The sequence below is a fragment of the Festucalex cinctus genome, chromosome 1, assembly GCF_051991245.1.
Source record: "Festucalex cinctus isolate MCC-2025b chromosome 1, RoL_Fcin_1.0, whole genome shotgun sequence".
Classification (NCBI taxonomy): domain Eukaryota; kingdom Metazoa; phylum Chordata; class Actinopteri; order Syngnathiformes; family Syngnathidae; genus Festucalex; species Festucalex cinctus.
This window is the reverse complement of record NC_135411.1, coordinates 40,941,180-40,953,236: the sequence shown is the minus strand read 5'-3', so window position 1 is coordinate 40,953,236 and position 12,057 is coordinate 40,941,180. Positions and strand designations below refer to the sequence as shown.

At 38.0% G+C, this 12,057-nt stretch overlaps 1 protein-coding gene across 3 annotated transcripts in view; it reads left to right on the top strand.

The window, feature by feature from the left end:
- The window catches only part of engase (endo-beta-N-acetylglucosaminidase), a 30,672-nt gene that overhangs the window by 2,219 nt on the left and 16,396 nt on the right, over positions 1-12,057 (top strand). For 2 of the 3 annotated variants that reach the window (XM_077535674.1, XM_077535675.1), the window contains exons 2-8: positions 2,518-2,597; positions 4,099-4,300; positions 6,354-6,502; positions 6,632-6,783; positions 9,377-9,525; positions 9,807-9,978; positions 11,663-11,766. In XM_077535674.1, the coding sequence (XP_077391800.1) occupies positions 2,518-2,597; positions 4,099-4,300; positions 6,354-6,502; positions 6,632-6,783; positions 9,377-9,525; positions 9,807-9,978; positions 11,663-11,766 (1,008 nt within the window). Of the gene's footprint in view, positions 1-1,622; positions 1,745-2,517; positions 2,598-4,098; positions 4,301-6,353; positions 6,503-6,631; positions 6,784-9,376; positions 9,526-9,806; positions 9,979-11,662; positions 11,767-12,057 lie in introns of those variants that run through there. The other variant, XM_077535676.1, reaches the window with a different exon arrangement.

Below are 12,057 nucleotides of genomic sequence, written 5' to 3'. Positions count from 1 at the left end.
ATATATATATATATATATATATATATATATATATATATATATATATATATATATATATATATATATATAAAACATTTTTTTAACTCAATAATTGACTTGCGTCTTTTCAAGTCATTACCAAAATGATTCCACAAATTAACACCCCTTACAGAAACACATTTGTTCTTATTTTGATTTTTTAATAGACACTTGTACCCCTTATGTCATAAGGGCTCTCTCTAATTTCAAATAGCTTCTGAATACTGTGGCAGAGTAGATTGTTGTAAGCGTTATACATTATGTGTGCTATTTTAAACTCAACTAAGTCATAAAATTTCATTGTGTTTAATTTAATAAAAAGTGAATGTGTTGGTTCTGTATATTTTGATCGATTAATAATTCTTATGGCTCGTTTTTGCAACTTGAAAACGGAGTTAGTATTCAAAATTAAAATAGTTATTAAATAGTTATTAATAGTTATTAAAAAATAGTTTCAAAATTATTACTTAATGAAGCATTCCTGCTTGTACGTTTCACCTAGCGTTACCAAAATTTGAAGACATATATAACAGCCCTAAAGGTACAAAAAAAAGTCTCTTGGAGCCATGTGCTAAACAGAACGGGAAGTCTGCCAGTTTGATTTACTTTGAAATTAGTTGCCTTTTTTTGTGGGCTGTTTCATAGGGATCATATTTTAGCGGACTCCTACAAAATTTATCTGATTGTCTTCAAACACGGTGTGTTGCATCTTAAGATTTTGAAGATGAAAAGTTATTGAAAGCCCTATTCTAAACCTAACAGGAAGTCCGCCATTTTGATTTTCTTTTGGGAATTGCACTTCATTTTTTGGCCTTTTAATGAAACTTTGTAGTCAAAAGGCATGGCATAAACATTTACATTTTAGACGGTCCATGTCCTATGTAACAACAGCCCAACGTGCCAGTACCCCGACGTGCAAGTACCCCAACATGGCCCGGGTTGCGAGTGCCCTTTAGAGCTGCTCGCAGCTGTAGTTAGGCCCGAGCAGCGGGGGCGGTGATGCCGCTGCGAGGCCCTATTGTTTCTGAAGTTCTTCTTCTTATTATTATTATTATTATTATTATTATTATTATTATTATTATTACGCAAAACGAAAAAGTGGCTTTCCAAAACAATGAGAGACAATCGCCCTAAAACAGTGTTTCTCAATTCCTGTTTTCCATGTCTCCCAATTGCAACGCAGGTGAGGATCGTTATAAGGCTTCTCCAGATCTGGCTGATTAGCTGTCATTGAAATCAGCTGCATTGGGTATTGGGAGATATGGAAAACAGGCTAGCTAGGGGGGCCTGAGGACCGGAATTGAGAAACACTGCCCTAAAATGATGCACTGCTTCGAGGCATTTGACACACTGCAATAGAGCTCCATCTGCTGGTGAAACCTGCACAGATGGTGCTGTTTTTAAAATCAGTGTTTCTAAAGCTTCCTTCCTTGCTACTATGGAATGAGCCTCAGCATTTCATATGTTCAATAACGTTTCAGTGGATGTCGTCGATCTTTTTCAACTGTGGGATTGTGTTTTCCTTTTAAAGTGTGATTTACACAAGTATAGTTGGCCTTTCAAGTCTGTGCCATTGTTGTTGTCTGTGATGTTCAAAACAGTATTTTTTTTAATGCATGACATTACTAAAGTATTGTAAGAGGCTGGACTTAGATGGAGAGCAAATATGAATTATCTGTATATATTTGTATATCTATTAGGGTTACAGTATAGTAATTTTTTAAGTGTATGTTTTTATTTTTGTATGTATGCATGTTTGTATGCATGTTTGTATGTATGTATGGTGCAGTGCTTGTGAACAGGAATATTGTATTGGGCTAATCCCCCGTGAATAGCGGGGGTCAACTATACAGAAAATATCAAGTTGTTTAAATGTATATATTGAGCCATCTTGTGTTCGGATCATTATCATTTATTTATTTATTTATTTTTTACTTGGTGATCGCCTCCATAATCCTGATCGTGTGAAGCCTAGTAAAAATAAATACAAATATGTTATTATTATTATTATTATTATTATTATTATTAACAACGGGCGACATAGTGGATGACTGGTTAGCACGTTCGCCTCCCAGTGCTGAGGACAAAAGATCGAGTCCAGGCGTTGGCCTTCCTGGGTGGAATTTGCATGTTCTCCCCGTGCCTGTGTGGGACATGCATGGCAGGTTAATTGGGCGCTCTGAATTGTCCCTAGATGTGCTTGTGAGTGGTTGTTAGTCTCTGTGTGCCCTGCGATTGGCTGTCAAACAGTTTAGGATGTACCCCGCCGACTGCCCAAAGTCAGCTGGGATAGGCTCCAGCACCCCTGTGACCTTTGTGACGAATAAGCGGTTCAGAAAATGGGTCACAAGGGTCGCGGGGGTGCTGGAGCCTATCCCAGTTGACTATGGGCAGCAGGCGGGGTAAAACCTGAACTACTTGCCAGCCAATCGCAGTAGTCGAATGTAACTCAAAACAAATGCTTCAATCTGCACTGTCTTCACTTTTGTCTCTATCTAGGATGGAGGGTTGTTTGCATCAGCCTGGGGTCTTGCATGATGTTCATGAAGTCATCAGTTATTTGCCTTCATCTCTACCAGGTTTGTTGACTTCATCACCAGTGGTTCTTTGAAGCATGATCAGGGTTCAACACTGCGCCCAATTTACCCGCAAATGCGGACAACTGTACAGCCTGTGCTGGTAAAAAAAAAATAATAATAATCCAGTCGCACGGCGCGAGTGCATGTTTTAATGAGCAGCGCAACTGCCCATCTTTGAGCCATGATCCGTATGAAACACTCCTGGTTGTGAAGCACTGCATCGGATGACTGAATCCAAAGTAGTGTTGACGGGCCAGATTTGACTGATCATGATGCGAGGCAGGCTGTTAAGCTTTGGTTTTCTCAAGGGGAAGAGGGTTTCGAGGCCTCCCAATAAGAGCTGGCCCCTTTGCATTGAACAAACTAATGTTCACAAAAGCAAAGCCTTTTTTGTCAATTTATTTTAAATTACAGTAAAATAAAATAATTTATCTGTTTTATTGCAGACAAAATCAATAAATAAATTAATCAATCAGTCTTTTTGTATAGCACTTTTCATACAAAAAAATGCAACTCAAAGTGCTTTACATAGTTTAAAAACTAATTCCCAGCCACCCGCTCCCCACAATAATGACCCAAAAAAAAAAGAAGAGCATAAACAAACTTTCAAAACAAAACAAACTAGAGCTGCGAGTAGCTATAAAGGGCCCTCGCAGCCCGGGCCACGTTGGAGTACTGCCACGTCGGCTTACTGGCACATTGGAAGCAGAATTTCTTTGTAAATTGCATAATAAACCTTTACATGTAGATTTTTATTTTTTTTTTTGCCAGGTGGGATGAGTGTGTCAAGCTCAGTGGGTTTTGGTGAATGTTAAGATCTGCATAAATCAGCATCCTTTTATATTTTTAGGCAATGAGTGGCCCTGATTGGTATTTTTTGTAAAAGTATACAGTGTATACACATCATCGTTCGTTGTACTCATTGCACAATGTTGCTTTTATTGTCCGTAGAGGCTATCAAAAATAAATAAAACAAATTAAAAAGTACATTCATAAATGACTTAGTTATCACACTTAGAATGAGTTTACAAATTTTGTATGTGGGGTATTTTCTTTTATGCCTCAAGGGCTAGGTGGCGCTGTATTTATAACTGAATGTTGTCATAATAACCTATTGTATTATTAATGAAATAACTTAAAAGATAGAAAGAATAAGGGCTAGGACTAGATAAGTTTTTAACTTCTTCCTACTCCCTTTGGACATGTACATTGTTATTAATTGATTGTATGTTTCTTTTTTATTTTAAATTTTCTTTTCTTATGTGTTTTATATGTTCAATAACCAAACAAACAAACAAATTGAGACAACTATAAATCAGCAAATACGGTCATGCCCAAAAAGGGTGCGACCAAAATCTGTGTGGTGCGACCAACTGAAAAAGTTGTTGGCACCAGTGCTACCAGTGCAAACGTTAGTGTAGAGCCCTGATGATCCACAAAACACACACGATTGAGAGTGCCAGAATATTTGAATACATTATTTGTCTTCTTTCCCATTCAGTGAAACATTACGATGCTGACACAACAGAACCAATTAGCTGTAGTCTTCAGACTTTGGAGGAGCTCTTGTCGTGGAAACAAAATGAGGCAAACCCCTTCAATGTGGCAGCAATCCCATTGGCAGTGCGAGAACCTGCACTGTCCAGTTGCTTACGTCGCACCTTGGTGTCTCATGACATGATGGGTGGATACCTAGATGACAGGTATGTCGAGATGCACATTAGGGCACTGTTTCCCAACCTTTCGTCAGCCAAGGCACCCATTTTGCGTACAACACACCATCAAACAAAAACAAAAAAATCACATGACATATGAATACTGAACAAAATAATGGACTTGGCTCAGTTTACTCACACAGTGTAAAATCTTTCCCCGTTTAATCGAATACAAAGCTGATATAATCGTAGGAAGGTGTGACTTATTCTTTTGAATGAATGGCAACATTGGCTATCGCGCTGACAACCGAACGGAATCCTTGCATCAACAAAACCATCACTTTTAAGGAAGCCAAAGAAAAAGCTTTGTTGAATCATTAACCTTGCATTGTCAAAGACACGAGTCATTTTCAACACTGTAGATTAGGCTTGCTCTTTTTCATGCATCTCATTAAGCCCTTTTAACTGTGAATTTTGCAGTTCGCTGTCGTCGACCCTATTCATTGTGTATGTGTTTAATGAGGGGTGGGTACCACAGTTGTTGGGCGGCGGCTCTCCGCAGCTTGGAGGTTTCCCGCGACGGCAAGTCACCTCAAATTAAAACATTCTATTTTAGAACAGTGTGGTTGTGACGCCTGGAAGCGTTTCCAATATGAGCGTGCGTAGCGTAAATTGGGGTTAGTCGGGACGATAAACTAGAAAAATTAAAGACGTGGAGAGATGTGCCTTTTAGGGGCACCATGTTTGATTTTGATTTGACCACAATGGGTGGCCAGGGTTGATGTTGATGTCATCTGGTTTGGTAACACCAGACATAGACGATGGTGTTTGATCTTTGTCTTTCAAAGGGTCAATTCTGCTTTCTGAGCCCAAACTTTGCATTCCAAACCTGGTAAGATACACAATCCCAAATCTATGGAATGTGGTAGCTCCATGAGGTCTGAATCACATGAAGATTTTTAAGAGGGAAAAAAAAGGGTGGGTTGCATCAGGAGGAATAGTTCTTACAAGTGGCTGGTCAACTGTTTACTACTATTTAGGTGGACTTACCTACAAGTAAACGGCATGAGAGGTAGCAGCATGAGTTGAGGACAGTGGAGGAAGCCATAAGAATTGGGTTATGGTTGGGGTTAGGGTAAGTGGTAGGAGGGTTAGGCAATCATTTTTGATGATTGGGTTTAGGGCAGTGCTTCTCAATTATCTTCTGTCATGCCCCCCAAAGAAACAACCCCCCCCCCCGTGACTATAAATAGTATTTAACGTATAAGAGAATTAAAAAAGAAAGAAATATGGACCAAATAACAACAAAGAATAGCTTTATTAACTGTAACAGAAAAGATTTAAAGTGCATCTGGAATTCAAAAATAAAATTAAATCCTTAATTAAACTATTAACATTTTTTGACTGACCATGTCAAACCATATGATACGGAAAAACAAAATTACAAAAAATCAATAAATAATAATACATTCAAACTGATCACCAACATTAACTCAGGAGCACAATATTCAAAAAACTTTAACCTGCAAAACAAAAATATCTAAAATAATTTGTGCTGATTTTTTATTTTTTTATTTTTTTTGCTGTGTGCCAAGTGCGCATGCTCAGTGCAAACAAAACCCCTACACCACCGAGCGAATGCTCCCTGCGCCCACTCTGCCAATAATGAGCGCCACTTCCCCCTAATGTAGTGGAGGTGTAATTGCACTTTATTCTAGGACAGTAATAAAAAAATCAAAATAAAAAATCATGTTCCCCGAGGTCAAACGTGCCCCCCTTGATGGCGTCTCGCGCCCCCCTGGGGGGGCCCGCCCCACTATTTGAGAAGCACTTGTTTAGGGTAAGGGTCTAGGAAAAGCATTATGTCAATGGATGTCCTCACAAGATATATGTACAAAGATGTGTGTTTGTGCGCGTGTGTGCGTATATTTATATTTGTGTATTGTGTATATATATTTATAATACCCAATTCATTTTCTTGTCAACACCTTTGTCCAGTATGCACACATTTTCTGGGGGATTTGTAGCTTCTAGTTTCTGGAAATGTTCATAAAGTTCCAGCAATCACCTCAGATCACATTTTATGCTTTCCCCTGTTAAGGTTTGTTCAAGGTACAACGGTGGACGCTCCATATGCCTTCTACCACTGGCAGTACATTGATATTTTCAACTACTTCACACACAACTTGGTGAGCATTCCTCCTGCAGTCTGGACCAACGCAGCACATAAACATGGAGTGCTTGTTCTCGGTGAGCCGAAACCACATTAATTTGGAGTTGTGGTTGTTACATTACTAAATGCACATTCATATGTTTGTTATTGTTGACTTCAAATTTTTCTTTTCTGAACCGTCATATAATAATTGACATGCTCTTTAGGGACTTTCATCACAGAATGGACTGATGGAGCAGCGATATGTGAGGCCTTTCTTCAAGAAGAGCTGTATTGTGAAGTAGCTAATAAGCTGGTTCATATTAGCCAATATTATGGTTTCGATGGCTGGCTCATAAATATAGAGAACACACTCAGTGTGAGTATTGCCGTCATTACATTTTACAGATTTTGCACAAAACATTTTGCATTTCTGCATTTTACAGACATGAGTGCATTGTCCTTGGAAATACATGGAACCTCTACAGCTGAAAACAATTCTATTGAAAGCAATTGGATTTTCAGGCACAATTAATATGCTGTCAGGCGATTAAAAAAATGTATTACAGGATTTTTAATTAATTATTCTAATTAATCAATTTTAATCTCATATCTGCTAAAGGTCCCCAAATAAAGAATTTGAGTTCGAGGACATTACAAAATTGTAGTGCATGACTAATCAATTAAATACACCAAGAAGAGAAGATTAGAAATCCACATTTTTATTGTTGAAGTGTGCTTCATAAATGAAATTCAAAAGAAAACGTTTAAGCACATCAACACACCAATTAGGCCAGGCATTATTTAAAAAGATAATCCAAACTTCAATTTTTTTATTTTTTTTTATTTTTTACAGAATTGAATCTAATCTAACAAACTGACAAACAGGTAATCAGGAAAAGTTAAGTTAGAAGTTAAAAGTTAGTTAGATGTTAGAATGAGAGGTTAAAAAAAAAAAGAAAAGCTACAGTATCAAACCCAAAAAAAGAAACTGGAACTAATCCAGTTGCTACAGCTCTCCAAAAGGGAGCCGAGAGCCGAATGGATGCCGTCTTGTCACTTGATCTTTTGATGTGAGGTGTACTGTATTTTATTCGGCAGGTCCAGAAAGTCTAACATCGTCTTCTGTTTCGTTGCAGTAAAGCACCGTCAGGTTATGAAAGTGAAAGTACTAGCGACGTGTTTGCTTCAGAGGGGCATCACAGCGCGTCCGGGAACTTGACAAAATAAAAGCGTCCAACGTTGTGAAAAGTAGTCACTATAACACAATTTCGCCGTAATAAATTAAATAACAATTCATATATTTCTGGGCACTAGGTTGTATTTTACAGTTTTAAAAATGTGCATAATTTCACAAGTTACTTCATGTTAAAAATTAGCTCTTAATATGAAAAGAAAAATGCACTGAGCTGTCACCATTTTCTTACAAATACAATTATGCCATGTTGTAGTGAAAGAAAAATCATCAACACAAATCAGTCACACTTTTTTTTTTAAAACGTACAATACATATTTAAAATTGTATTTTTGTATTGAAGTCAAATAAAAAGGTACTAAGTGACACCTTTGCAACACAAATGTGGGTTTGTCAGGAAGAAGACCCTTGTGACTATAAAATGTCCAATTTGATGTTTAGTGAGCAAATATTGTGGCCATGCTGACGAGTTGAAATGAGATTTTTCGAAAGAGGTTTTTTGTCTCTTCACTCTGATGTTGATTGCATCACTCCAGCAGACGCAATACACACCAATGTTAAAAGGCTTTTTTTTTTTTTTGTCTATTTCGCACACTCTCTTTGAACCTGCACAGGAGGGTTACATTCCTTATAAAAAATTTCGACACCGAGCTAAAGATGGGAAAAATTGCAAAAGAATTAGCTAAAAATCATATTGGTTGGTTAATGTATGTGCGCGTGGCTTAGAAAAGTGCTTAATTTCCCCCCTTCTCCATTCATTCCTATTGGACTTTTTGGCGGGGGTTTTGGGGAATTGCGTTGCCATGGTAACTCGGAAATCCGGGGGGGAAAAAAAAAAGTCAGATCAAGCCGCATCTTTTGATACTTCATTCGTGCCGGTACGTTCAACGGTTCGGGTCGCATTTTTCCTAAAAAAATCAGCTATAATAAACGCCGGGGCCCTTTTCTAGGATAGTAATATGTGCCTGTTTGCTCCACAGCAGTCACATTATTATAATGCATCAGATTTATATGGACCATTCTACCGAATCGGTTCAAATTCCGACTTGGAAAATGTGTGAAATTTGTATATTATTTCAGAAAAACATTGACTATATTCATGTTGTATTATATCTAAAAGACACATATATAGTAAAAGTAGTCAATTTTCAAATGATATTTTTCTTTTTGACCTTATTGAAATGGCCACCCTAAACAGAAGGTCGGTGAAAAGTGAGGGAGCACTGTACCGCTTGCAGGCAAGGTTAACAACTTTAAGCATGCAGCCAAGACAGGAGGAGTAGCTTCAGGACAACTCCGTAAATGTCCTTGAGTGGTGGAGCCACAGCCCAGACGTAAATATGATCAAAGATATCTGGAGACAGCTGAAGATGGCTTTGCACAGACACTCCCATCCCACCCGATTTGGCGTCATATTCAAAAATACTTGAGACTGTAATTACGGCCAAAAATGAATCAACAAAGTATTGAGCTAAGGCTGTGAATACCATATGATGTCAGATTCCATGTTGTCATTATGGGGTGTTGTGTGGAGAATTGTGAAGGGGGGAAAAATAATAACATTTTGTCGTGAGGCTGTAATAAAGTCTAAGTACAAAATACTGTCTGACACTATGTAGAAGACAGAGTTGAAAATTCAGACTGATAGAACACTGAAATGTACATACAGTATGATTTTATTCAGTCTTAGTTGATTTTGGATTTCTTTCTTCTTGTCAAAGTTATGACTTTTACTTAAGGCACCTGGAATTGTGTGTATGTTGTCATTTACTTGCAGGACGTTGCTGTGAAGAAAACACCTTTGTTTCTGCGCTATCTCACAAATCAGATGCATAAACAAATCCCTGGCAGCATGGTCATTTGGTATGACAGCGTAATTGAGAATGGAGAGCTAAAATGGCAGAATGAATTAAACCAGTCCAACAGGTAGGGATTTCCCTTGCAATCGAAACTGTCAAATTAAAATGATGTGGGTTTATGTGTTTTCGGTGATGGTGATGGAGTGGTCTGCTGCACAGTTCAGAAGTTTGGGTTTTCAGATTATCAGCCCCCAAACTGCTCAGAGAAGTAACATTCATGAGCTGCTCCATCATTCTAATATCTACGTGTGAAATTATTGCTTATTTCCTTTCCTTCTCACTTATAAATTTTACAAAGTATCACACAACTATCATGTGTATTGTGCCATCACGGTCTTTCCATGACAGGGTTTTTTTCGACGCATGTGATGGTTTCTTCACCAACTACAACTGGACAGAGCAAAACCTAGAGTGGATGACTAATTACAGTCACATCAATGGACGCCAGTCTGACATCTATGTGGGGGTGGATGTTTTTGCCCGTGGCAAGGTGGTAGGAGGGATGTTTCAAACCCATAAGGTGTGCATTTTTTTTTTAAATATTGTTTTGGTTTTTTTTGGTTGTCTGTGTCCAATGTGCTGATTTCTGTTGATTAAAAGGCAAGACAAGTTTATTTCAATAGCACATTTCGTACACAAGGCAACTCAATGTGCTTTACACAAGGAAAGACAACACTTACAACCATCAATAAACAGCTGTTAAGCAAAGCAGAGAAAACAAAAGTAGCTTACAAAACTTACTAAAAGAACAAATTTACAATGTTAAAACAACATTATGGGCTTGGCACATGGGAGGCGACATTTCTCTCGCTCTCAATTCATTTCCTACGGAAGCAGGGCGACAAGGCGAAAGTCGCCTTTCCCCCTCCCCCTCGGCAGCACGCGACATTCTTTGCATGGGAAATTTCACGTTTATGTACGTGTAGGCAGGGCCTGGCCATTTAGGGGCCCTAAGCAAAATAATGTCATGGGGCCCATATGTGTGCCATTTATTCACCATGTACTGTGTAACCCGCATCCATATTTCGTATGTTAGTCAGATTTTCTTGCACTGCTGAAGGTAATTCAAACTTCTCATCCCAACTAAATGTCAGCACTTATAGTATATATGGTGCCAAACCTCATTCGAAAATATGAAATGAAAAAAATTGAGCTATATTTGTTTTGAGCTTGTAATTATGTATTGGAACTCACAAATTAAGTTATTTTAAAGTCATGCAAACTATAATAAACAATTAGGGTTCTAAATGGGAAAAAAAAAAATCATCAAAAAATGTGGCTGGTGACACAAGTTACCAGCAAATTATAATTTCTACCAGCCTTTTAAAATTCTGCTGTTTTAATCTACCTCACTCACACTTTCTTCGTTTATCACACTGGTTGCACTTTGGACTGTAGTGTGAAATACTAGCATTCGCGCAGCTCATCGCTGTATTAAACATATGCAGTATTATGCACAGTACTGTTATTTATTGGAAATGAAGTCAATGTAGTGGAAATGTAATGAATCTCTACCTGTTAATGGCACCATTGTGCCGTTTCCCGGAGCTTTTGGAAAATTGGCTGCCAATTGCCACCAATTCTGGAACTAACTGACTTAACCAGCTGCTTTAGAAGGTGCGTAATGAGTGGACTGGAATTGATTTTTTGTCCGTTCAAGGTTCCACTGTACATCCAAAAATTATTATTTTTCAGGAAACGAAATAACAGCATATTTGTCCAACCATTAAGATTTCCTAATCAAAGAGAGGAAGCAATTTTTCAACATTTTAGATTGGTCAGTAATTTGTAAAAATAACACGTTTAGACCTACCAATAATATACTTTTGTTAAAAAAAAATATGTAATTTACAAAATTTGGGCATAAGAAGTTTCAACCTAGCACCAGCATTAGGGCGGAATCCTCACACCTTCAGAATCATCATTTTCAGTAAATAAAAATGATTTTTTGTTAAGCAGTTACTATTGCAAGCCATTTTCAACATTTAAGATTGGTCAACATGTTATAAAAATAATGGGCACATGTGGGGACTGACCAATACTATAGCTTTATGAAAACGTGAAATTAACCATGTTGGACATGGGATTTTTCCACCTGACAGTGACTATATACAGTATTGTTGTCTCCATTTAAAAAAAAAAATAATAATAAATGAAGTTAAATCAGCAGGTCATTCACTGCAACTACCTTCTCGGTTTAACAGGCACTGGAAATCATCCGAAAGTACAACTTCTCTGCTGCAATCTTTGCCCCCGGTTGGGTGTACGAGACCCAAGAAAAGACAGAGTTTCGTCCTAATCAGGATAGGTGAGATGACCACAAAAGTTTAAATTGCATATAATTATAGTATTATTATAAGTATTTAAAGGTGCATTGTGGAATTTGTCACTTTTTTACTTGTCACTGCCACCTCTGGCTAAAGCATAACTGCAGCCTCTGTGTCCATCGCGTGCATGGTGCGCGTGCGAATACGTGCGCTCGAAATGTGCTCTGTCTTTTATTTTTTTAGATTTCTAGGAGTCTGAGGAGGACTTTGGGCTGTGTTCGAAGTCGGCGTCTGCTTGTTTATTTCAGTTCCCACCCCAACTGTGTCATATG